Source organism: Chrysemys picta, chromosome 2 (genome assembly GCF_011386835.1).
Source record: "Chrysemys picta bellii isolate R12L10 chromosome 2, ASM1138683v2, whole genome shotgun sequence".
NCBI classification, from domain to species: Eukaryota; Metazoa; Chordata; order Testudines; family Emydidae; genus Chrysemys; species Chrysemys picta.
The window spans coordinates 61,784,544-61,812,205 of record NC_088792.1 but is presented as its reverse complement, the minus strand read 5'-3'; the positions used below and the strand labels follow the sequence as shown (position 1 = coordinate 61,812,205).

Genomic DNA, 27,662 nt, shown 5'->3' with positions numbered 1-27,662 from the left:
GGCTGGGCTGGGGAGGGTTGGGGAGAGGGACAGGGTCTGGAGGGGATGAGACAGAGGGGAGCAGGACTGGAATGGGGGGAAGTTGAGGGGGTGGGACAGCAGGGGGAGCGATGGGGGTGGGATGATGGGAGAGGCTGAAGAAGAGATTTGGGATAGGGCAAGGCTGAGGGCAGTGTGTTGGGGGGAGCAGGGAGACTGTGGGGGAGGCTGTTGGAATGGGGTCAGGGACTGAGGGCAGTGGGTTCGGGGTGGGAGGTACAGGGGGGACTGCGGGGAAGGCTGAGGGAACAGGGTCAGGGTGGGGGCTGAGGGGAGCCCCCCCAGAGGGACCTGCCAGGGGGCCAGGTGAGCCCAGCAGTGCTTACCTGGAGCGGCTCCCAGGAAGCATCCAGCAGGCAGGTCCCTCCCAGTCCCTCTGGCCCCTTCCTAGGTTCGGGTTGAGGGGAGGGGGGCGGGTGGGCTCTCTGCCCGGTGACCGCTGCCTGCTGCTGGAGTCTATAAGCTCCGCCCCACTGCAGCACGCATGGGAGCGAGACCTCCTCCCTGCCTCTCTGTGTGCCCGGGCCAGGGGCAGGGCTGCGCTCTGCAGGCTCCTGCAGGCCAGGTGGCAGGCCCTGTTGGCTGGTGCCGCCACGCCGGGAGCTCAGCTGCGCACTGCCCCTGGGCCCAGAGAGGAAAGTTGAGTGGCGCCGGCAGTGCCGGCTTGCCGCGGTCCCCCTCATATAGGGTGACCAGAAGTCCCGACCAATGTAAGGTCGGGACGCGGGACAAGTCCCCTAAAATCAGGACTGTCCCGATAATATCAGGACATCTGGTCACCCTAGCCACAGGACCATCAGCTATGGCCACTATTACACTGGCAGTCCGAATGGTGGAAAGCCGATGAACTATTACAAGAGTGGTTCGACCTTTGCTGGCCTGTAAACAAACAACCACATTGTAATTTGTGTCCCCTGTGGCTTGGAGATGTAATGTAATTTACTCTAATTGGTCATATTGAGTCATTACTCCCATTGATTTCATTTGCTAAACACCCTGACAATCCGTGAGTTTTTCCACAACTGACAACTAAAACATTTCGTATCCTGGTTCTGTCTCTGCTGAGCTACAGGAGACCTGCTTGCCGGCATCCACACTAAACAAAATCAGAAAGCTTGTTTTGCTTCCCCTGATTTTCTTGACTCTCTCTCTTTAATTATTCTATTTAAAATTTAAAAAGCTAAACTCTGAGCTGCTTTAGGTTATGCCATGTGGAACAGTCTCATAGGGACTGATTCCTTGCAGAGGAACAGATGGAGTAACATGGGCTCTAGCCCTGCCCCAACGTTATATAATAATAATAATAAGAAGAAGACAACGACCAACAGGATCTTGTAAGGGGGATAAGGCAAAATGCCACATTTATTTTATATACAATAAAAAGATCTGAATATACAATTCTATATTACTACTATTCCTTACTTATCTATATATCCATTTATACAATCATTCATACAAGTTCTGCAGAGTTGTTATAGTTACCAGCCTAGAGATTGCTCATGACAGAGTACTGGCCAGGTAGCCTGGACATGAGGGTGGAGCCGAGTCTTTGTCAGATGTGCATCTGATGCTCCTGGAGGGTGGTCGCAGAACAAGACTCAGAGTCCTCAGCCCTTAGAGTCTGTTTTTATAGGAATTTATTCCTTTGTTAGTGTATGGGAATTGCTTCATCATGCTATTGTCATGATGGCTCCATGACGACTATCAGGTGTTTATTTTGTTCTTCAGTTCTCTCATCCTTGGGATGGTTGGGTGGATTCCGGTTTGGCCTCCGGGGGCCATCCAGTTGTCTCCACTCTGCGCATTCTTCGGCCAATGGATATTGAACTCTTAGACTGGAACTTCCCTGCTCGTTCATTTATTATCTGCACCAAGCATCCATCCACATCCATTCTCTATCTCTATTTTAGTCACAATTGTTATTTTGCTGTCTCTCCTGACTTTAACAACTCTCGGGGTGTTACAAAGTTACTTGAGCTTCCTGCCATATAACATTCATAACAAAGCGAGATAAAAACTACAAAGGGTGGGATTCTCTGTGTGCTGTTTCTGTTGTTACAAGGGTCTTCTTTGCTGCCAGAGTGGCATAAAGACACCCAGGACACATCTACTCTGCAATATCTCACCTGAGGCTGGCCCAGGTCAGCTGACTCAGACTCATGGGGCTCAGTCTGTGGGTCTATAAAATTGCAGTGTAGACATTCAGGTTGGAACCCAGGCTCTGGGACCCCATGAGGGGGGAGGGTCCCCGAGTTCAGGATCCAGCTCAAGCCCAGAAGTCTACCCTCAGTTTTACATCATGAGCCTCACGAGCAAAAGTCTGCGGACACGGGCCCACTCACAGGTGGTTAATTGCCGTGTAGACATACCCTAAAAGGTACCTGGTTCACATTCACGTAGTCCCATTTGAAACAGGACGATATTAACATGAACTAGGTACCTTTTAAAGTGCAGTTAGAGCACAACACTGTACCACGCTTCACAAATCACACCCCTTTGGTGCACTTTGCCAGTGCCGTGTAGACAAAGCGTTCATCGGTGCTGAGGATCTGTTTTCTGGAGGGAGTAGCCATGAGTGACATGCAGTGGAATAATAATCAATGCACACTTCTTCAGCAGTGCACATCTCTATGAAAAGCATGAACTAGAAGGTATCAATATTTACACACTCAAAAGATTAACATTACTATAGTGCTTCTTAATACCCCATTTGCATTTTTGTTAGCATTGGTCTGATGATCTGAAAGTACAGAAATATCTATTGTACCAATTCAGATGTTTGTGTATTTAAAATTGATTTTCAAGAAACGGACAAGATGTTGATTCTAAAAGCTCTAACGGTGACAAATTATTTGCCAAAGGGCAAATGTTGCCCTCACTGATTTGCACCCTATTTACAATCTGATGGTAGCCAATGGGTTTGCATGTGCATCAGGGCAACTTTTGGGCCCCATAACCACATAACAATACATTCATTATATCTACGTGATTTAGACCCCAGTCTTGCAATGAGGGCTCACCCATACAGAGCCTCACTGCAGGATTGGGCCACGGTGAGAGTTACCACGTGGTTACTGTTGTTCCCAGTGGGGTTACAGCATTGTTACTGCTGAACAATGGGCAGCATTTGGCAGTAACTGAATAAATCATCCCTGTCATTGCAGTACAATAATAATCTTGTTCATCTATTCCTTGCTTTGAAAGAAAATATATTTGATTCAAGAAGATGGAGCTAGAGGTTGTGTCAATAACCCAGCATTTACCTTTTCCAGTGCAGCTTGGACTACTGACTCACTTTCCGTATCCAGGGCGGATGTGGCCTCATCTAACAAGAGAATTTTAGGGTAGCGCACCAAAGCTCGAGCTATGGCTATTCTCTGCTTCTGGCCACTACTCATCTGTGCTCCTCTTTCTCCTACAAGGGTATTGAATTTCTGAGAAAATAGCAGCGACACCATCAGTTTTGCAGTCTAAACAATTAACCACTAAATAGAGCTTGATCCACAGTCCATTGAAGTCTATGGAGAGATACGCCACCCCCCAACCTTGATTTCAATGGACTTTGGATCAGGCCCACAGTGAGAGCAAGATAATTCTGTATTATGGGAGCACCCTACTGATATGAAAGCTAAGGTTATATATTGTCTGATCCCCAGAGTGCAGGACACAAATCCCATTTGGAATGAAATCTACACAAAGTCACTTTCAGTAGCAAAAACGTTCCCACAAGCAGGTGGTCATGGAATTTTTTCAGATGGGTACTAAGGACCAGAGGGGCATCCCAAGGCGATAGAGGGAGTTTCTGCTCGATCTGGTACTGGAACACAGGTTCCTGATGTGAAAGACCAAAATCTTATCCACTCAGCCGCAGCATCCCTCAAAAAAAGACATGTCAGATCTGCTGCCCTGATTCAGCCAGTACTGAAGCACCTGCATAACTTGAAGCACTAGGGTGACCAGACAGCAAGTGTAAGAAATCAGGATGGGGGTGAGGGGGTAATAGTTGCCTATATAAGAAAAAGCCCCAAAATGAGGACTGTCCCTATAAAATTGGGACATCGGGTCACCCTATGAAGCACGTAAGTAGTTCTATTGACAGGGAGGATACTCATGTGCCTGAAGTCATGCGCATGCTCAAGTGCCTTATTGAACTGGGGCCTTTGTGCCATAAGCACTACCTTGATCACCACCTTATATGCCTAAAAATACAAATTTTGAATGACACTGCAATTTCTACTCTTGGCCACAAGGTGGCTGTAAAAATCAATGTTTCCCTGCTTACATTCATCAGCTCTTGCTGAGTTTTGGTTACCCATATTCTGTGATCTTGCAGCGGGGCAGCTGTCCCTCAACTTGGGGCTGAGATTGAAGGAAAGACAACCGTAGTTCTTACTTTTAAGATGCATTTATATCAGAGTTATTCATGCTTCCAGATTTTGGATTCACAGTTATCCCTCCCCCAACCCAGCCAGGGTTTATTTCCATTTCCTTAGATGTCTGTTTCAGAGAATTTAGAGAAGCAATTGCTGTAAATTCCTTCTGCCACACACACAAAAAAATGGTTTCTTTTATGGTCATATCGCAATATCTCATTTTATTTCTAAGAATGCAGGTTATTTTAAGTACCATACTTACATCAGGAAACTCCATAATAAAATCATAACCATTTGCTTCTTTTGCTGCATTCTCAATTCCTTCATCAGTTACATCCTCTCGACCATATCTTATATGGTTTCTAATTGTTGTCCCAAACAGAACAGTTTCCTGACTGACCACACCAATGAATTCTCGGTAATGTCTCAGATTAAGGAACTTTATGGCGTGTCCGTCCACTATGATCTAAAGAAAAAAACGACTATGAGAGCCTGAGGTTGTATATTATAATTTTTCTTATTATTTTCTATTATCGTAGCATCTAGAAGCCCTAATCATGGACCATGACCCCATTGTGCTAGGTGCTGTACAAACAGATCAAAAAGACCGTCATGTTCTTGAATCTTTCTAAACCTACAAATGTTTAGGGCAAAATCTTCCCATTCAGTTTGTTAGGGCAGATTTAGGATTCATGAGAAAAGTGAGGATTTATTTTTGTTTCAGTGAAGAAATAGTCCTTGGCCGGATGTTTCCATACACCAAGTGGAGATTTGCCTCTGCTGGGCACCACACCTGCAGTAAGGCCAAAGTAAAGGAAAAAGGAAGGGGCCCTCAATCTGAATCCTACCATCCCTTATATAGTGTTGGCTGGAGATGTTTTTCATTTTTGCAGGAAAGGAAAATTTGAAACTAGCAGAGGCCACCTCTGCTTATCAACCATATGGTATTATGGTTTATTGACACACGCCCTAAAGCCTGCATGAAGCATGGTGCAAGGAGGATAGAAGGGAAAAAGAACAATCATCATGTATCTTAAATGGGAGATCAGATCTATGCAGGTAATCCATATGGTGGAGGAGGTAACACAAGGTCTGGCACTTTACACTTTAGCTGTGCTCAGAAATGGCCATGAAAATTCTTTGTCTGGATAGCAAATAGGAGAGGACAGATTTAAGCATCAGGCAATCTTTGAGATGAACACCGGTCTTCTACGGGCACTCTCACAGGACTGTGTGACACTGGAGCCGGGGTGGGGTGTGCTTGGCTGTATTTTGTTACAGTACTGTTTTTTCCCATTTCACACATGAAGGGGATCACCATTATGTAGTGGCCTGGACGACAGAGTTGCGAGAAGGCCAAGCCCAGAGACTGTCCTATCAGGACCCTGGCCCACTTCTCCAAAACTCGCTTGCCAAGTCACAGCGCCAGGACAAGAAGTTCAGATTCTGGAGCGAGCCGCAAGGATGGAGTAACTTAAGTATGGATAATCAGTGGCCTCACCTTCCTACATGGTCATGTTACCTCAATCAATTTAGATACATATATTGCCCCATCACTGTGGCATATGAACACCTCTAAAGTAGTTAAGCTTAAAAAACAATAGCCTCTCTCTCCTCTCATCACATACTATATTAAATACCATGAGCCTCCAGGTCCCTCAGAGGAGCATGGATCTGATCTACTAATAAATCTACAGTAGATCTGAATAGCAGGTAGCAGGTGATTCGAACTGAGCTCTGGGGCCAGACTCATTGGCAAAGATCTGCCAGCAAAGGACAGATCTACATTTAGATAGTCCCTCCTAAATAATATTTAATAGTTAAACATTGTATTTATTTCAATTCAAGACAATATCTACCCTCCACAGGAAACCCTATAAACAACACTGTTAAGCAAGTAGGCTACCCAATATGCAGGACACCAGCCAAGTGTGTGTTTGGGTGTTCTAAATCCATGCCCAGCATCTGCAACAAATTCCTAATGTAAAAGGTGAGGCTGCTCAGAACCGAAAACACCCTACACTATTTAAAACGCTTGCCCGTGATTTATGTAACTTCCAAGTGATCCACTCACTGAGGGCTGTAAGGCTCACTTTGTAAGAGTTAGACTTTTGTTACATCTCCCAGCATCAGATGGGAGGAACAGCGGCTGATTGGCCCCAAATCTTGTGTATTATAGTTGGGTACAATATCTCCAACTTTTTGCTCCACTTGTCTCCTTTCTCCTTGAGGACTTGTATAGCTATAATTCTTTGTATATTACTATTTTAATACCTATGTAAACAGTCCTATGCTCTAGAATGACTGTAGTCACCACTTCTTCTGTGGATCATAAAACCTGTGAAGCAGCTGGACCATTGTGCTCTTACCACATCCACTGCTTCCAACCAATGCCAACATTTGTCCACAGTCAATTTTCAGAGTGAGACCTTTCAAAACCTTGTGGTAGTTAAAAAATAAAATGTAGAACAATCTCAAATTAATGAGATTCTGTCACTAAATCCTGCCAGATTTATCCCTGCTACATTTTCAAAACCCACTCATTCCCATTGCAAATTCTGGCTCTGATCTTGTCTCATACCTCAACCACTGGAACCTGCCCTTCCTGACACCTCACATACTCTAATTTGTCCAGTGTTCTGCAGCAAAAAGTCATCTACTGTCATGATTCTGACCGCACTCAGTCCCTCTTGAAGTCCTTCCATTGGCTCCTGCACACCTCCTGCATCACAGTCATGCCCTTGGGCTCACCTTCAGGACCCTGCATAACTTTGCTTCTTCCAATCTCTCTTCTCTTGTCCTTTTTAGAGGCCACACCTTTCTTGCCTCACTCAGCTCAAACATTCCATTGGCTGACAACCCCTTTTTACATTCTTCTCCAACACTCTTCTCCATGCCTTCTTTTATGTTTCCTCTCTACGCATGGAACTCAAATCAACCTCCTGACTCCAATCTGCCGTGCTTCCATCCTGTCCTCTAAAGCACACAATTCTTTTAGCATAATATACAAGTAACATGCCATATTTCAAGTTGTAGTCACAGTGACTACAACACAGCACAGAATAGGTGTTTCTCCTACCTGGACATCTGGTCTTGAAGGATAACTGAACTGTACATTATTAAATTCAAGTGCTCCCTTTATGTGATCGAGTTTGTGTCCATCTGAAGAAAAACTATCTATAGTGAGTTTCTGGGGAGTGGAAAAAAATTAAAATTTAAGCAAATAATTTACAAATGCGCAGTTGAGAGAGGGAGATATCATTATAGCCTGAATATTTCATATTTTTATTCTACAGTTTAAAACATCTTCCACACCACACCCATTTTAGCATTGGGTAGTTTGCAGTCTAAGGCTAGCTGCCATAGTTACTTTGCTTTGGTCACTGCATTCTATTGTTTGTAATTTCCTTTTAAGAGCCTGAACATAATGGTTCTTTCTAAGCCAGTTTGGTCTTTTTCCATTTGGCAAACACTAATTTTTTCCTCCTTTATTTTTCAATGGAAATTACCATGGCTTTTTGCTTATTACTACTTTATTGTTCTATTGGCATCGTTAGTGCTCTCATACAAGATAATAGCCCAGTTATGAGGGCAGGGTAGAAGGATCCATACCTGATCAATTATCTTGAAAACTTTAAAGGCAGCTCCTCTAGCAATAGAGAAAGTTTCAAAGTGTGGTGCTGCTGTGCCCAGGCAATAACTACTAAAAGTTACGCAGAAGAAAACCTAGAGGAGGAAGAAGATGAAACCCACACTGAAAACAAATCCAAAATTAAAGACTGGTCCTATAGTCTTGATTTAAACAACACTCCCATTTATGACAATTGGAACTATGCCTCAGAAAAGACCGCAGGATCAGCCCCATCATTGCTGTGTCATTCACAAGACATTCCTAAGTATCAAAAGAATAAAGTTTAAACCTTGGAATGCCAGCACAATACCTTATAGTCTGGAACAATAGAAACTGAGAAGGATTTTTGGCAAAATTCTATGGAATTTCTACATAAGACAGAAAGAAAATGACTATTTTTGTTTTCTATTCTACTTGCCTCTATTGTAGTATATTTTAACACCAAATATTGTTAAAAAATACAAAAAGGTCATTCAAAAATATTTATTGACTCATTAAAGTGAATGGCCTTTACCACTGCTAGATAAAGTTTTACCGAAAACTCAGAAAACCTGCAAACCACACTGTGAAAGTCCAACATATCTTTAGCTGACTACACCATAAACCTCACTATAACTCTGAGTTTTAAGGCAAACAGTAAATAGAGTTCCAATTTTCCAAACAATTAAAGACTCCACATCGTCAAACTTTTAACTTTATTCTATAGAATATCCTTCAAATGAATAGAAACACAAGATGTGAGGAGTACAAACAGCCACCCTACCTAACAGTAATTTGTGAGGAAGAAGCTATTAGGCAAATTTCACCTCCTCTTCTAGTTGTGGAAAATCCATGAGCAGATTATGATTTTCTCTAATTTGTTAGTTATTTTAAATTATCTGATTACCTTTTCAATTAACTTCATTTACTGCTATTTAGTTGTGATTGGTCATATTGTCGCATGGTATTGTTTCTGTTCTCTGACTGCAGTTATTATAATCCTTGTGTCTGGTGTGAATGCTTTTGGAAAGTAAATTTAACATTCATCTTCTATGCACATTTGTGCTGATAAAACAAACTGCATTAATGTTCGTGGAAAACAAACACAGAAGAGACGCAAATATGGCGGAGACAAATTTTTATATAAATTCAAATTAATATCATGAAAGAAATCACTATTTGCCTCACTCTATTAGATAAGCACGTTAGCTGAAACAGCTATGACTGTGAAGTGAAAAAACAGGTGGATTTAAGTCATCTTTATTTGATCTCAGAGTGAACACTTCACTGAGAAGAATGAAAATTTTACATCTGCTTTATTGTTACATTAAAAAGACAACAGCAAACCAGTTATGTAGTGAAGATTCTCTTCTGCCTATCTAAATTCTTATGTTAGTGCCCATTACCCTGGTATCCAAACACAACTTCACAACCAAAAGAGCAAGGAACTTAATTTTAACTTATATTTTACAGAACACAACCAACTCTGCAGGAAGTTATAGAAAGAACCCAGCGCCTGAGCAGTTGTGGATTCTCCATATATATGATATCTCTTGTCCCTGCCTATAGCCAACATGTCATATACTCAACATCACCTTCACAATGAAGTTAGTTTGTAGAAAGACACTGATGTTAAAATACGACACTTACAGCCAGGACAGTCCCACTGAATAGCCAGTATTCTCATCAAGAATTAAGGTAGTTCCATACTAAAACCCAAGCCTGTAGCATCCATTAATAATTAGGTACAAAAAACCAAGAGACAGCTTAGAAGCAATAGCCTTTTTTATACCAAAAAAAGCTTCTCCTAGTTTACTTGTATATCTGTTAGAAAGACAAATATAGGTTAGTCATTGTGGCTGCAGACAAAGTCATAAATTAAAAAAGACATTAACTATTGAGAGTCACCCTATTGATTTCCTGAGCTTGTTTTAGGGATCTATCCTGCCATAGGTTACATCCTTCAAAGAGGATATGGGTTCATATCCTAATGCAAGATCAGGTCTGAGTGGTTGACTCAACAATAAATTATGTGGTCTTAAGACCCATCTTTATTTATTTCTGTGCTACTGCTAACAATTCCATCATCTCAAGCCATTTTGTTATGTCTTTATGCATCTGGATTCCAGCACTGCCTTCAATAAGGACCCGATTGGATGGATTTGAGACTCTTCCTTTTTTTTATTCTGAAATTTAACTGGGTTTAAGCACATTAAACTGGCTGTAGCATTATCAGAATTTACATGTCATACATGATGTGCTCTGTACATGTGATCAATAGCTATCCTGTGTTTGACTCTCTTGTCTAAACTTCTGTAGCCATGTTAATCATTGAAATCTGACATTGTTACCCATATTGTATGTGATTCAAAGCCATCCAAAGTATGACATGTATTTAGAGTAAACAAATGGCACTGAACATGTGTTAGCTGCTTATTGTATCAGAGTTTTCATTTACCACTCTAACATATGAATAAAACCTACTAGATTTGCTAGGAGAATAGTTCTCTTTCCTATCATCTTCTGATGAGCCTAATGGCAGCTTTTTTATTATTAATAAAGACAACACAATGTTTTTCTGGATAATTTACTTGTTAAAATGAAGAGATTGTCTAATATTAATTAATATTAGAAAGTTTCTCCATTTTTAAAGATAAAACAATTTGAATTGGCCTAAATATATCTATGTACCTGTCTATCTGTGCAAAGAAACTATTTTTTTTTAAATCAGGCATTTTTCTTTTAGTTTATTTTCTTTTCATGAACCATGCTCTTAGCAATTGTGAACAGCTCTTAAACTCCTACTAAAGGAAAGTTAATACTTAAAATGTAATTTGGTAATTTAGAGATCAAAATGTACATTTATTCACACATAAGAATAAGACACAGGATTTCACTAGTGGAAATCTGAGCTTTTCGGTAACTGTAATTTTGGCAAGTATATAGCAAAAACAGTTTCCATGAAATTGCCTTTTGTTACATATTAATCTTTAAAATCTTGCCTACCTTAGAACAAAATGCTGCTGATAGTACTACGAGGGGGCTTGTGGATAGGATCACAAGTGTAAATATCCATCCCTTCACAAAGCCAATCACTGTGCCTACTGCAAACATTGACATGTTTTGAAATAGCTGAGTGAATTTGTCTCCAATGCCATCATTCATTCATTAATGTCTCTGGGGCGGGGGGGAAAGAATTTTTTCAGATGAAGATAGTTTAGAGTAATATGTATATTATCTCTATTTCTCTCTCATTTTTATTAGGGCTGTCAAGCAATTAAAAATTAATCATCATTAATCGTGCTGTTAATAGAATACTATTTACTTAAATATTTTTGGATGTTTTCTACATTTTCAAATGTATTCATTTCAATTGTACAGTGCTCACTTTATATTCTTGATGACAAATATTTGCACTGTAAAAAAACAAAATAAATGGTATTTTTCAGTTCACCTTATACAAGTACTGTAGTGCAATCTCTTTGTCATGAAAGTTGACCTTATAAAAATAGAATTATGTACAAAAAATAAATTCATTCAAAAACAAAACAATGTAAAACTTTAGAGCCTCCAAGTCCACTCAGTCCTACTTCTTGTTCAGCCAATCGCTCACACAAACAAGTCTGTTTACATTTGCAGGAGATAATGCTGCCTACTTCTTGTTTACAATGTCACCTGAAAGTGAGAACAGGCATTTTCATGGCACTTTTGTAGCCACCATTGCAAGGTATTTATGTGCCAGATACTCTAAACATTCATATGTTCCTTCATGCTTCGGCCACCGATCCAGAGGACATCCTTCCATGCTGGCGACAGGTTAAAAAATGTGTTAATTAAATTTATGACTGAACTCCTTGGGGAGGAATTGTATGTCCCTGCTCTGTTTTACCCATATTCTGCCTATATTTCATGTTATAGCAGTCTCAGATGATGACCCAACACATGTTGTTGATTTTAAGAACACTTTCACTGCAGATTTGACAAAACACAAAGGTGGTACCAATGTGAGATTTCTAAAAATAGCTCCAGCACTCGACCCAAATGTTTAAGAATCTGAAGTGCCTTCCAAAATCTGAGGGATGAGGTGTGGACCGTGCCTTCAGAAATCTTAAAAGAGCAACACTCTGATGTGGAAACTATAGAACCTGAACCATCAAAAAAGAAAATCAACCTTCTGCTGGTGGCATCTGACTCAGATGATGAAAATGAACATGTGTCGGTCCGCACTGCATTGGATCATTATTGAGCAGAACCCATCATCAGCATGGAAGCTTTCAAGTTTTAAAGCTAATTGTAGTGTAATTTTTTATAATGGCTGCAGAGCGCTGGGACCAGGCCAGGAGCAGAGCCTGAGTTTATCCCAAAATAAAACTTATTCCTGGAACTGCATCCCTTCACCAATAGCTCCTGTTTCCTAAGTCCTTGCATCCATAAGACCTCCAAAAATCTTAGAACAGAGATGGACTGACCCCAGGTCCTATCAGTCTTATGAGGATGGGCTACCCTGTCACATTAGCCTTCTCACTCTATATGGCCTTAGAATACCAGAGATTCCCAAAGAGATAGGGAAAAAGGATTTAATGGTCTGTCCTTACTCCTCTTCTTGGATTAGCTGTTTTCATTAAATGTTTAAACCAACCAACAAACATGGGGGGAGGGAAGAGGAGATTCTAGCCAACTTTCTCCAAAACAGATGAATTGCAAGAATATAAACTGCTTGTGGTATATTAGGTTCACCTAAGAAGATAGACTCTAGCTCAACAGAAATAATTTTTGGGAGGTCTATAGACTGTTTTATTAGGGTTACCATACATCCGGATTTCCCGGGACATATCCGGCTTTTTGGTGCTCAAATCCCCGTCTGGGGGGAATTTCCAAAGAGCCGGACATGTCCGGGGAAATTGGGAATCATAAGCCAGGGTCTGCCCAGCACGATTCACCGGGTCCGCAGCGCAGCCCAGCTTCCCCAGCTACATTGCTCAGGTGGGGAATGGGGGGGGCTCAGGCTTCCTTCGCAGGCGGGGACCTCCCGGGCACTGGGGGACCCTTCCTGTGGCCCCGTTGCCCCGCACAACTCGGAACCCAGCGCCACAGGAGCTGTTTCCAGTGGGGACTGACAGGCCGGGGAACGTGCTCGGTGGCAGGAAGGAAGCTGCGGCCGGGGCTGCAGGGACCGGCGCTGCTGAGCGTCTGAAGCCCCCAGCAGGCAGAGGCTGCCGGGGGAGCAGGGCAGGCGGGGGCATAGAGGCTTCAGGGGCAGGGGGTACAGGGTGAGTGAGGAGCAGGGGTCACAGAGGCTGCAGGAGCGGGGGGTGGAGGGGCAAAGCAGGCAGGGGGAGCAGAGGCTGCAGGAGCGGGGGGTGGAGGGGCAGAGCAGGCGGGGGGGCGCAGAGGCTGCAGGGCAAGTGGGGAGCAGGGGTCACAGAGGCTGCAGGGGCAGAAGGTGCAGGGGCAGAGCAGGCGGGGGGCGCAGAGGCTGCAGGAGCTGCAGGGCGAGTGGGGAGCAGGGGTCACAGAGGCTGCAGGGGCGGGGGGGTGCAGGGGAAGAGCAGGCGGGGGGGCGCAGAGGCTGCAGGGCGAGTGGGGAGCAGGGGTCACAGAGGCTGCAGGGGCAGAAGGTGCAGGGGCAGAGCAGGCGGGGGGCGCAGAGGCTGCAGGGGCTGCAGGGCGAGTGGGGAGCAGGGGTCACAGAGGCTGCAGGGGCTGGTGCAGGGGAAGAGCAGGCGGGGGGGTGCAGAGGCTGCAGGGCGAGTGGGGAGCAGGGGTCACAGGCTGCAGGGCGAGTGGGGAGCAGGGGTCACAGAGGCTGCAAGGGCGGGGGGGTGCAGGGGAAGAGCAGGCGGGGGGCGCAGAGGCTGCAGGGCGAGTGGGGAGCAGGGGTCACAGAGGTTGCAGGGGTGGGGGTGCAGGGGCTGCAGGGCGAGTGAGGAGCAGGGGTCTCAGAAGCGGCAGGGGCAGGGCAGGCGGGGGGAACGGAGGCTGCAGGGCGAGTGGGGAGCAGGGGTCTCAGAGGCTGCAGGGGCGGGGGGGCTGCAGGGCAAGTGGGGAGCAGGAAAGCACTTAGCAACCCCCAACAAAGATCAGAGCGGAAGGGAGGAGGGGGAATGCAGGGTGCTTAGAGGAGGGGGCAGAGTTGGGGCAGGGACTTTGGGGAAGGGGCGGGGCCAGGGGTGGGGAAGGGGCGGAGTTGGGGCAGGGCCAGGGCCCCTGTGAAGTGTCCTCTTTTTTCAGTGTTGAAATATGGTAACCCTAGTTTTATACAGGATGTCACAATAAATGATCACATTGGTTCCCTCTGACCTTGGAATCAGTGAATCTATAGTGAAAATAGAGCCTTCATCTTTAAGACCATAAGTTCAGCTCCTTCCTATAGAAGTTTTCAGACAGCTTGCACTTATGTCTGGATCTTGCTGGTGTGCAGGGATTAGTTCCCAGGGCTGTATTCTACTTTAAGTTGTTAAATACTATTATTTGACAGACTGCTAGTTAAAGACAGACTGCTAAACACATTCATGTTATTGATAATACACCTAACTATTACTCTAGACATTTTAAACAGAAAAAACAAGTGCAGGGTACCTTCTTGAACCATTAGAGGTCACTGTTGTGTATGTAATGCCAACTTGCTTACACATTTCTTGCGAACACTACAGCAGGGTTGTGCTCAGAAAAGTCCCTGAATTCCCTGCATCTCATTAGATTATTGTCCATTCCACAGCTGTAACAATCTGGAGCCAAGACTGTCAGAAGCAAACTTATGGCACACCATTAGGGTACCCCCTTTTGTCAGGGTGGGATGTTTCAGGAATATTAGCCTCTAGAGCCACCTGCAGGTCTTCTGTCTGTACACAATTCAGCCTCCAACTGAGAAGCATCTAAGTCCAATTCCTTTCAGGGCAACACAAACTCAGACCAGCATCCAAAGTTTCTCAACAAATCTACCCTTTTCTGGACTCTGTCTTCAATCGCCTTCCTCCAATACCAGAGGAGACTTTCTGAGATTTGTGGCTTTCCTACACACCCAATTCCTTTACAGGAGTCCCTCTTTTCTCTGTGGTTCTTCCCTTCACAGTGAACTTTCTCCCTCTTTTATGAGGGCCAGGTGTCCATTAAGCATCACTTACTGCCTCTTAGTTCTTTTCTTCTGGCTGAGAAGCAATTAGCTAATTATTGTTTGCAGTATTGAAGAATAACACTGTGTAGCTCATAAGCTTGTCTCTTTCACCAACAGAAGTTGGTCCAATAAAAGATATTACCTCACCCACCTTGTCTCTCTATTAATTAATGATGGCACAGGTGTAATAGATATGACTAATAACTCCTTCCCATCACATTGACTCATTAAAAAATTCCTCATCATGCCTGCCAAATCATTTCAACTTAAATCATCCCATTCTCTACACAACCCAAATACTGGTTTGCGTGCTGGGTATTTCCATGGGGCTTGAGGGAGGTGGACTCTTTCTCACCAGATGATGAAGTTTCTCTGGAGATGCTAAACTTGGAGGGTGCAGTAGCCTCTGTGTCCCTAAAGAGTCTCTCTCTCTCTGAAGACTGGAGAAGAAAATCTGTGTAGAGAGGTCACTGACCTGAGGAAATCACAATTTAAATTAGCCATAAAAGAACAACTGGTGATTAATTCTGTCTTGTAACTCCCCCTGCAATTTTATTATTGAGTAAAAATAATGTCAAAATATTTGTGATGTTGTTGTTTTGTTTTCTGGGGTTTTTTTTGGTAACAAATTAATGATTTGATTCAGGGTTAAGATGTTTTTTAATCCATTTGCCAGTTACTAATTAGAACAATAAACAAGTGAATAGTTAAATATATTTCAAAAGTCAGAATGTCTCAGGCTGGAGGAGCCGGCATTAAAGTGTCCTAAATGAATTAATACTTTTAGATTGAACTCTGAGTTGATAATTGGTTTCCTCACAATAACAAAATGTGGAGTTACAAAACTGCAGAATATCATCCACTGTAGTTCTTCTCTTTCCTCAGGAATCTCGGACATTTCCTGGATTGGGGATGCCTGGGGAGTTCTCAAGAAAGCACCACTCTCATTTATTTAGACTAAAAACATCTCCTTGATTTATGGCAACTTTAAAATATTTTCAACTGTCTACTGAAGAATTAAAAGGCAGTGAGAAGTTTGTGGGTTTTCTTTAGGAGGTGGGTAAGAGTGGAGTTTTATTTAATACTAGCTGCTAATCTCTTGCTGCCTTTTATTAAATGACGAAAATGGGATTTAGACAACCTCTGGGAGGAGATGCAATCCAGCATCCCTAACTCTGGTTCTTGCTAGAACACGAGCTTTGCTTCCTGATTTATATACGCAGGGCTGGCTTTAGGAAGTGTGGGGCCCGATTCGAACAGTTTCGATGGGGCCCCGACAGGGATGACTTAAAAAAAAAACCCCACGTTAAAAAAACCACGTGGGGCTTGTACTCACCAGGCCGCGCTCCTAGTCTTTGGCGGCGGGTCCTTCACTCACTCCGGGTCTTCGGCAGCACTGAAGGACCCGCCGCCAAAGTGCTGCCAAAGACCCAGAGCGAGTGAAGGACCCGCTGCCAAAGACCTGGAGCGCCGCCGGGTGAGTAAAAATTTAAAAGGTGCCTCTAGCCAGGGAAGGGATTCTCTGCCACTTGCCCCCCACTCTGGGCGACCCTGCCACTGGGCGTGGGGCCCTCTTAAGCGCGGGGCCCGATTCGGGGGGAATTGGTGGAATTGGCCTAAAGCCGGCCCTGGCTGCCAGCCTAAGATGAATAAGATAGATGGAGTGGATCAAAACAAGAAATAGACCAGATTTTTTTGGTATTCATTTGCTCCCCCCTCCCTCCCTCTGTGAAATCAACGGCCTGCTAAACCTAGGGTTTTGAGTTCAATCCTTGAGGGGGCCATTCTGTGTGACAGTTGTTTGTGTTTCTCCTTGATGCAAAGCCACCCCCTTTGTTGATTTTAATTCCCTGTAAGCCAACCCTGAAAGCCACATCGTCAGTCGCCCCTCCCTCCATCAGAGTAACGGCAATCATTTTGCGCCTTTTTTCAGTGCAGATGGGAACATGGAGCCCACTCAGATCAACGCAGCAATTATGAGGACTGTAAACACACATTATCCAGCAGGATATGCAGAACCAGAACATGCCAAAGCAAAACCAGGCGAGGAGGCTATGGCAGTGCGGTGACGAGAGTTATGAGGACATGGACATAGACTTCTCACAAAGTATGGGCCCCGGCAATGTGCACATCATGGTGTTAATTGGGCAGGTTCATGGCATGGAATGCTGATTGTGGGCCTGGGAAACAAGCACAGACTGGTGGGACCGCATAGTGTTGCAGATCTAAAATGGTTCCCAATGGCTGTGAAACTTTTGCATACATATGGGCACTTTTATGGAACTTTGTGATTTGCTTTCCCCTGCCTCGAAGCGCCAGGATACCAAGATGAGAGCAGCCCTCACAGTTGAGAAGCGAGTGGCGATACCCTGTGGAAGCTTGCAACGCCAGAGAGCTACCGGTTAGTCAGGGATCAATTTGGGGTGGGCAAATCTACTGTGGGGGCTGCTGTGCTCCAAGTAGCCAATGCAATCAAAGAACTGCTGATATCAAGGGTAGTGACTCTGGGAAAAGTGCAGGCCATAGTGGATGGCTTTGCTGCAATGGGATGCCCTAAATGTGGTGGGGCAATAGACGGAACCCATATCCCTATCGTGGCACCGGAGTACCAACCCAGTGAGTACATAAACCACAAGGGGTACAAGGTGCTGCAAGCACTGGTGGATCACAAGGGACGTTTCACCATCAACGTGGGATGGCTGGGAAAGGTACATGATGCTCGCATCTTCGGGAACTCTGGTCTGTTTCAAAAGTTGCAGGAAGGGACTTTCTTCCCAGACCAGGGATGTTGAAATGCCTATAGTTATCCTTGGACACAGCCAATGCCATGGCTCATGAAGCCATACAGACAGTCTGGACAGTAGTCAGGATCTGTTCAACTATAGGCTGAGCAAGTGCAGAATGGTGGTAGAATGTGCATTTGGATGTTTAAAAGCGTGCTGGTGCAGTTTACTGACTCAGATAGACCTCAGCGAAACCAATATTCCCATTGTTATTACTGCTTGCTGTGCGCTGCACAATATCTGAGAGTAAGGGGGAAACGTTTATGGCAGGGTGGGAGGTCGAGGCAAATTGTCTGGCCGCTGATTACATGCAGCCAGACACCAGCGTGGTTAGAAGAGTACAGGAGGGCACGCTCCGCATCAAAGAAGCTTTGAAAACCAGTTTCATGACTCGCCAGGCTACGGTGTGACAGTTCTGTTTGTTTCTCCTTGATGAACTCCCCGCCCCTTGGTTCACTCTACTGCCCTGTAAGCTAACCACCCTCCCCTCCCACTTCGATCACCACTTGCAGAGGCAATAAAGTCATTGTTGCTTCACATTCATGCATTCTTTATTAATTCATCACATAAATAGGGGGATAACTGCCAAGGTAGCCCGGGAGGGGTGGTGGAGGAGGGAAGGACAAGGCCACACTGCACTTTAAAACATATTGAATGCCAGCCTTCTGTTGCTTTTGCAATCCTCTGGGGTGGAGTGGCTGGGTGGCCGGAGGCCCCCCCACCACATTCTTGAGCATCTGGGTGAGGAGGCTATGGAACTTGGTGAGGAGGACGGTTGGTTACACAGGAGCTGTAGCGGCGGTCTGTGCTCCTGCTGTCTTTCCTGCAGCTCAACCATATGCTGCAGCATATGAGATTGATCCTCCAGCAGCCTGAGCATTGACTACTGCCTTCTGTCAGCAAGCTGACGCCACCGATCATCTTCAGTCCGCCACTTACTCTCTTCAGCCCGCCACTTACTTTCTTTAGCCCACCACCTCTCCTCATGTTCATATTGTGCTTTCCTGCACTCTGACATTGTCTGCCTTCACGCATTCTGCTGTGCTCTGTCAGTGTGGGAGGACAGCATGAGCTCAGAGAACATTTCATCCCAAGTGTGTTTTTTTCACCTTCTAATCTTCGCTAGCCTCTGCGAAGGAGAAATATATGCAGCTGGTGGAGGAAAAAAAAGGGAGAGTGGTAGTTAAAAAGACACATTTTATAGAATAATGGGTACACTCTTTCATGGTAAACCTTGCTGTTAACATTACATAGCACATGTGCTTTCGTAATAAGGTCGCATTTTGCCTCTTATTGAGGGTATGCCAGTTTGGTGTGAGAGATCACTCATGCAGGACTGGGCAACACAATTCGGCTTGCAGGCAGCCATGGAAAGTCACAATCTTTTGGCTTCTTTAACCTTCATAACATGTGGGAATGGCTTTACCCCACCCCCCACCACGTGGCTAACAGTGGGGAACATTTCTGTTCAGCCACAGGCAAACAGCCCAGCAGGAATGGGCACCTCTGAATGTCCGCTTAATAAAGCCACCCTATTTCAACCAGGTGACCATGAATGATAACACTCTCCTGAGGATAACACATAAAGAATGGATATTGTTTGAATTCCAGCAAACACCGGGACCATACGCTGCAATGCTTTGTTCTGCAATGCTTTGTTCTATGCACTACTGGCCTGGTGTGGTAAAGTGTCCTACCATGGAGGACGTAATAAGGCTGCCCTCCCAAGAAATCATTTGCAAAGGCTTTGGGAGTATATCCAGGAGAGCTTTATGGAGATGTCCCTGGAGGATTTCCGCTCCCTCCCCAGACACGTTAAGAGACTTTTCCAGTAGCTGTCCTGGCCGAGAATGCCAGGGCAAATTAATCATTAAACACACTTGCTTTTAAACCATGTCTAATATTTTCAAAGGTACACTCACCAGAGGTCCCTTCTCCGCCTTCAGGGTCTGGGAGCCCACCTTGGGTGGGTTCGGAGGGTACTGACTCCAGATTCACAGTGAGAAACTGTTGGGAAAACTGGTTTCTCAGCTTTCTTGCTGTAAGCTATCATCTTCCTCGTCCCCAAAACCCGCTTCCATGTTGCGTTCTACTCCATTGACGGAGTCAAAGCACAAGGCTGGGGTAGTGGTGGCTGCACCCCCTAGAATGGCATGCAGCTCATCATAGAAGCGGCATGTTTGGGGCCTTGACCCGGAGTGGGCGTTTGCCTCTCTGGTTTTTTGGTAGGCTTGCCTGAGCTCCTTAATTTTCACGTGGCAGTGCTGCGAGTCCCTGTTATAGTCTCTGTCCTTCATGCCCTTGGAGATTTTTTTCAAATGTTTTGGCATTTTGTTTACTGGAACGGAGTCCAGCTAGCACAGATTAGTTTACCCATACCGCGATCAAATCCTGTACCTCCCATTCGGTCCATGCTGGAGCTCTTTTGCGATTCTGGGACTCCATAGTCACCTCTGCTGATGAGCTCTGCATGGTCACCTGTGATGATCAGCTCACAATGCTGGCCAAACAGGAAATAAAATTCAAAAGTTCGTGGGACGTTTCTTGTCTACCTGGCCAGCGCATCTGAGTTGAGAGCGCTGTCCACAGCGGTCACAATGGAGCACTCTGGGATAGCTCCCGGAGGTCACTACCGTCGAATTGCATCCACATTATCCCAAATTTGACCCGGCAAGGCCGATTTTAGTGCTAATCCCCTCCTTGGGGGTAGAGTAAAGAAATCGAGTAAAAAAAAAGGGCTTCGTCGTGTGGATGGGTGCAGGGTTAAATCGAGGTAACGCTGTTAAATTCAACCTAAAATTGTAGTGTAGACCAGGCCAAAGTCTTTCCACCCTGGGCTCGTAGCAGAGAACTGCCCTCCTCTGCCCTGCAGCTCCCTTTTTATATGGGCCTGCTTGGCTGCTTCCTTCAGCCCTTCTGTGATTGGTTGCCTCCTGCACAGCCTTCCTTGGGCTCTATTAACCCCTTAGAGCCCAGTGTGGGGCAGGCACCCCACCACAGTGGGGAAGGGAACCGACCTGTCTGTCTGACTCCTAGCCTCAGGACCTAACAGAGTCAGGGAGGGTGGGAAAGGCTGGAAGCAGGCAGCCTCACCCATAGAGCACTTCTTGAATTAAACCCTGTGCTTTCTTGGCTACTCTGCCATGCCTGCAAGGGGCAGAGGAGCCGGCAGTGCAGCAGAGCTCAGAGATGGTTAATCCCCTAGCAGTTAACTGACCCAGGGAGGAGAGGAATCTTGGAGAGGGAGAACGCTGCTCCCAACTGCCCAAAAGCTGGGCAGAAACAGCTCAAATTGCAAAGTACAGGCAGGAGCAACAGAAACTGCCCCAGTCTGGTTCAGTGGAGGCAGAGACTCTGGCAGGAAGCAGGAGCAGAGGAGGTATGGTCAGAGCATGTGGAGCTGATCTGCCTCCACGAAGCTGCAGAGAGAGGAGAGCAGCCTGGATGCCCAGAACTGTGGGAGACACTGGACTGCAGAAAGTACTCGATACGAGCCCCTTAACCACTGACTTGTACAGTGTGTGTGTTAGTAGTGAAAGGACTATTTCTACCATTAGGGTTACTATGGCAATGAGTTCCACATACACTGACATTTAAGTGGCAGGGGCTGGCACAGTGGTAATCATGCAACAATTAACTTTGCTTGAAATAAGTCTAATTGAAATGGTAACTGTAGTGCCTGTGCCCCATGGGAGTATTTATATGGGTGGACATGAAGTATGTTACAGGCGTGCAAGGCTACAGAGCGAGCAGCCTGACAAATTTCTCTAGTGTAAGCAAAGCCTGTCTTCAAATGGAGACTCTTCCTTTTGAAAAGTTTTTGCTCTGTCATTGTGTCCCTTTTTTCTCTAGGTATAGGAGAATGAAGCAAGACACTGACAGATCTCTGTATGTGTCATTTGAACCCCTTTCTCCTTTCTGTCACAAGGGTAGCTATTTTCCTAGTGTAGACAAGGCTTTGAGAGAGACAAGATGAGGGAGATAATCGCTCTTATTGGACCATTTTCTGGTGGTGAAAGGGACAAGCTTTCGAGGTTACACAGAGATCTTCTTCCTCCTGAAGAAGAGCCCTGTCAAAGCTTGAAAGCTTGTCTCTCTCTCACCAAGAGAAGTTGGTCCAATAAGAGAGATTTTCTCGTCCCCCTTGCATCTCTAACGCTATGTCTCCACAGCAACTAGACACCCTCGGCTGGCCAACGCCAGCCAGCTCAGGCTTGCAGGACACGGGCTTCGGGGCTGTTTCATTGCTGTGTGCACTGTGCTGAAGCCTGAGCTCTGGGACCTGCCCATCTCACAGGGTCCTAGAGCCCGAGCTCCAGCCCAAGCCCAGAAGTCTACACAGCAATGAAACATCTCCGCAGCCTGAGCCCTGCGATCCTGAGTCGGCTGACATGGGCCAGCTGAGGGTGACTAGTTGCTGTGTAGACATATCCTAATAGCCTGGGACCAGCATAGCTACAACAACACAGCGTACAAGGTCTTTGAGAGCACTTTCACTTCAAACCCTCCAGAAATGTCAGGTGAATAGACTTTAACGATTCTGCAGAGTATTTTCATGGTTCCCCTAATTGGGAAAAGTCATATCCCATTAACATTTAACCAGACCAGCTCTTGAGTGACAGGAATTTTCCTAACTACTGGTATGACATAAGACCGAAAAGCTCTCCATTAGCCAGACATATTCACAATTATAAACACATAAGTAAAAAAGTCATTGGTACAATATATGTCTATTACAGCCAAGAATAGACAGATTGACACAATCCATGACAGGCAATAAACACAGAATTTCATAAACTCGCTCAGAATTTAAATTAGACTCATAAAGCTAATCCCTGGAAAATAAAGACACACTGATTTAGCATTTCAGCTGAATTGAATAAACTCTTATTTTTTCATTTCCTTAAATTATAGCAAATCTGTTTTTAAAAGGGAGAAAGTTTCTAAGGCTCTGAGGGTTGCAAATGGTGATTCCAATGAAATTCTTCCTTATCCCCATAAGGCCATCATGAAGTAGCTTCTGTATGCAGTTATACAATCCTCTGCAGCTTTGAGATTGGTGAATGGGAGTTTTATAGATTGTAGAGGAGGTGAAACATTTGGGAAGGAAACAATGCTAAATGTTAAACTCAGCTACCACTGTGGAAATTGTTTGGCTGACAACCTGGTGACAGGTAATCCGAAAGTATGGATATCAGGGGAATGGGGAACTTCAGCACCCTTTGGGATTGTCCTACACTCATGCAAATAAGAATACAAGGACATTTAACTCCTTAACACCAGCAGAATGGGCATCTCCTACTGTCAGTTTGTCTAAGTATTTATACTATGCACCTCACCATGGCTGCAGTTTGAATTAGCATGTATCAGTGTAAATTTGATTCCTGACCCCAAAGAGTTCATCAAATTTGACAGCAATTTATGCTGAATTTACAGGTGAGTTGAATGGTTAATTATGTTTTGGCTGCTCTCCAATATCTTGGTGCACTTTTTCTCTCTCAGGACTTCATACATTAGCAATAACCTAGCATGCTTAGATAAGCACTAACTAGGGTGACCAGATGTCCCTATTTTATAGGGACAGTCCCGATTTTTGGGTCTTTTTCTATTACCCCTCACCCCCGTCCCGATTTTTCACATTTGCTGTCTGGTCATCCTAGCACTAACATAACAGACGTTGCAACATACATGTTTTATGCCCCTCCCCCTTCTTCAATGGGTTTGAGATGCCATTAGAGTCAGTGAGTAGATGTGGGCTGATGTTTTTCCTGAATGCTGGTGACAACCAGCATTGTGGGCCAGGCTCATGGCCACACTGGTGCAAACTGGCCACATTGGGCAGGGGAGGAATCCTCTTAAGTAGGGGAACCCTCTGGCCGTGCAGCCCAGAGAGCCTTCAAACTGGTCAAGACACGATCTAGTGCTGCAGAGTGGCAAAGATGCTGCCCAGTGTAGCAGCTGTGGCCAGGCAGAAGCGGGTGGGGTTAAAATGCCATTTTGGCCTACAGGTCCTCCGCCGTGGCTCCTATGTCTTGTACCAGGTTGTTGCCTGTCGGTTCCAGAATTTGGCAGCTGCAAAGGTGGCTCAATACCACCTTTGCCTCTTCGCTGATGGCCAGTTTCTTGACCAGTTTGCAGGCTGTCTGGGCCTGTCTCTCCAGCTGATCTGGACTGGAAAATACAAGTGGGTATCCTTCAGTGGTGGGGTAAGACTGGGGTAAAAGTGAGAGCAGGCTGGTGGGGGGTGATTATGGTGGATTGGGAGAAGCTACCAGAGAATATGGCTGATTATGGGACCCCTCACATGAGTGGGAGTGTTTGGCCATCATTTGTTACCAAAGCTTGCACCACAGAGATCTGGTTAGATTGATGCAGCACAGCCCCCATACTTGAACAGGCATTTGACTGTATGGGGTTTCTGTTGGAAATCTGAAGAAGTGAAGAGTTTGTTCTGTTTTCTTGGTCACTGGCTGTTATGTCGTCTGGGATTTGCTTTTGTTGTGTTGTGTTTTATTGCTCTGGATTGTAATTATAATGGGAGACTGATATTGGTGTGCTTTATTATATTTACACTGAAAATAAACAAATATTGGTTCTTTTAAGTAGTGGGGTGTAAAATTGTGGAAGACGAAGTGAACCGACCCATATTACCTTCATCGTATTTGCCATTTTCCTGTTAAATTTCCTCCTTTGAAATACAAGTGAAGAAGCCAGATGTATACAGTGGGAGGTTTTCCAGATTCATGTTTTAAGAAGTGAGGTGCAGCCACAGAGCCATGTCCTTTCTCCACACAGAAGATCAGCATCATCATTGAAGGCACACTCCAAGCATAGACTAAAATACACTAACTAGCAAGAGCTGGTTGTTCTGGCCTCAGCAACTTCTAATCCCACAATATTTTAAAGAATGATCTGATACTTGACACCTCCAGGCCTTTTATTTCAAAACGATTCTTCCAGCAATACAGACTTGATTGAATTTGGCTGGCTAATGCTACAGAAGACTGCACTGATGAACAACGTTGACAACATGCCAAGAATGATGTAGGTACAATCATCTTCCTGTACGTCGTATGTAATGCTGATACCTTTCTCTGAGATGGCAAAATGATAGGACCATATGTCTAATGGATGTGGCAGCTCATATGTACTGTCAGTTGACCGAAGCAGAGCCCTTTTCTAAAGCTTTAATGTCTAATTGTGCATGTCTTCTCAAATGTTTTGCCCAACTCTATTAAAACAAGTTCAAAGTTATCACATTGGAAACAGATTGAGCAGTAAAGCATTTTGGCCTCTACTCTACATTATCTGTGTTGATATGACTATGATATCCCATTAACTAGCTACAGATGTTCTATAGTTCATACATTACGTGGCCTTAAAATAAACTTGGGTTAGGGTTAGGCAATTCTCTCTGTGTAATATTTGAATGATTTTCTACATTTTTTATTATAGGCTTCACCTTCACCTTCACTTAACAATTGGTTCCAGTGTAAAAACAAAACCAGACAAAGGGACACATTTGATCCCAGTTTGGATAATGGGGAAATACTTGTGAGAACAGCCATTGATTTCTCTATAACCAGAAGTGAAAACTCACTTTCCTGCACACATCATGGTGGTGCTAGCAGAAACTGACCAGCCCTTCCCAATGTGTCTACAGAGGATCAATGGCCCATAGTGGGAGTAGCCCTTCCTGGTAGCTGCTGAGAAAAGCTGAGTGGGGATGAGGATGAATGGGGAAGAGTGACCACATGTATTTTGGCGAGGTTGAGAGCAAAGTTTATGTGTTTTTTTTATATTTTGTTTCCCTCATAGACCTAGAAGCAGGGAAACAAAAGGGGCAAAAGACATTATAATTATTTTTAATTTCTGTCTGTCACAAGTAAGCAGAGGCATCTGAAAGTGTGAAATATTCCAAGCTCCTGTAGGGTGTAAATACTAAACAAAAACCAAAGGTGGTTTTGATTTTGTCCTTGGCAAACCAAAAGGTGAGTTTGCCAGAAGCAAACCCAAAACAGAGCTGCCTGAGTCTGTCTGTCTGTCTGTCTATCTGTCTCTCTAATAAGTAGATGACATAGGTTCCTCAATTGTTGTTTAAGCATGATGGTTGACTATATTAAGGAAAAACACTCTGATCATAAATAAAATATTAAAACAGAACTGTGTAAACCACTATGACTATACATGGATCAATAAACATTTCTAAAACTCCATTTAAAAAGCTGAAAAAACTGTTTAAATCTAACTTCATAAGGTAAACCTCCCCCCCCCACACACAGTTTTTTGATAAATAGCTATTTACATGGTTGACATTAATCAGCTCCAAAAGGAGCCATCATGGTCATTGGGTGAATAATAATTATTTGTAAGTCTTTTTGAAATAGCCTTAATGGTTTCAAAAGAACCAGTAAGTTCTGTGAGGTCAATAATACAGGTTTTAACAATAATTTATAAACAAACATTTTGTGATCTATTTTGTCAATACACCTCTACCCCCATATAACGCTGTCCTCGGCAGCCAAAAAATCTTACTGCATTATGTGAAACCGTATTATGTTGAACTTGCTTTGATTCGCTGGAGTGCGCAGCCCCGCCCTCACAGAGCACTGCTTTACCGTGTTATATTCGAATTCGTGTTATATTGGGTCACATTATATCGGGATAGAGGTGTATATATTTCCACGAAAGGCTTGTAATCATTAATATAAAAGCAGATTCAAATTAACCAACATGCCCCAAAGCATTTTACCAATAGGATTAAGTAACACTAAAGCTGTGACACAAGTTAAAAATAAATGTCTTGTCTCTGTTTTTTACTACATGCCTGTGTATTGAACCTGCAGACATCTCAGGAATGAGGTGCATCCTTAATATTACTTAGCTGTGGGTTGTGTGTGTATTTATATAAATAGATTAGTTTGTAACATTAATGTTAATGAGAAACTTGTGCATTTACAAGTGCATAGTAATGTCCTTCCTTTGCCAGCAGCTGGCTGTGAGTCCCTTGTTCCACTACTTTTCCATTATGAATCACTGCTATGACATCAGCGTTCTGGACGGTCGTCAAGCGGTGAGCAATAATAATGCAGGTTCGACCCTTCCTGGCATCGTCCAAGGCTTTCTGGACAATCTGTGGACAGATGCAGTGAAAAACCTATTAGTTGGAGAATCTTCCCTTTCATAGGTAACACCTTTGCCTTTATAGTTCACATTATCACTTGGGTGTTCCTCACTGGGGTTTAGGAGTCAGTACTTCCCATGCATGAAGGAGGCCTCAAACACAGGGGCCTGATATTACAACCTTTATTTGTGTGAGTAATTCCACTGAAGTCATTGAGACTACTCTCATGAACACAGGCTAGCAGAACGAGCTCCATAAGGATCTAGTTGGACCAACATAAAACTTAACATGCAACACAACTAATCTGCAGAGGTGTAATGAACTGTCTGTTATATTGGCTGCTTTCCAAATGTGTGTGTTATATTTGACATTGCATCCTGTCTGTATCCAACTACATGCCAAATTTAGAGAAACTAAAAGTTGCACATTCATTGATAGTACCAGCAATGCCAGACACTTCTTGTTGTCCATAAAAATCCAAAATTCAGGATCCTGACATCTGGCTCACAACTGGATGGCGGTTTGCACGGTGGCATTTTTCACTTCTACTGCGTCCCCACCCAAATGAACAGTTTATTCGTCCCTATGGCGTCTCCCCCTCTCCTGGAGATGGGGGATG

The 27,662-nt window shown here is 44.4% G+C and overlaps 2 protein-coding genes across 3 annotated transcripts in view; both read right to left on the bottom strand.

Moving 5' to 3' along the window:
• Positions 1-643: 643 nt before the first annotated feature.
• LOC135981193 (ATP-binding cassette sub-family B member 5-like) lies at positions 644-18,906 on the bottom strand. Its single transcript, XM_065582444.1, has 9 exons — positions 18,859-18,906; positions 8,025-8,138; positions 7,492-7,602; positions 6,730-6,851; positions 5,692-5,695; positions 4,675-4,878; positions 3,303-3,473; positions 834-918; positions 644-660 (listed from the first exon to the last, which is right to left on the bottom strand). Exons 1-9 carry the CDS (start codon positions 18,904-18,906, stop codon positions 644-646), a joined length of 876 nt encoding a protein of 291 aa, XP_065438516.1.
• A 3,789-nt stretch (positions 18,907-22,695) lies between these two features.
• LOC101949395 (ATP-dependent translocase ABCB1-like) overlaps positions 22,696-27,662 on the bottom strand; it is a 232,472-nt gene continuing 227,505 nt past the window's right edge. For both annotated transcript variants that reach the window (XM_065583292.1, XM_065583291.1), the window contains exon 29: positions 22,696-27,052. In XM_065583292.1, coding sequence (XP_065439364.1) covers positions 26,855-27,052 — 198 coding nt within the window. In that variant the 3' untranslated portion in view covers positions 22,696-26,854. The remainder of the gene's footprint in view (positions 27,053-27,662) is intronic.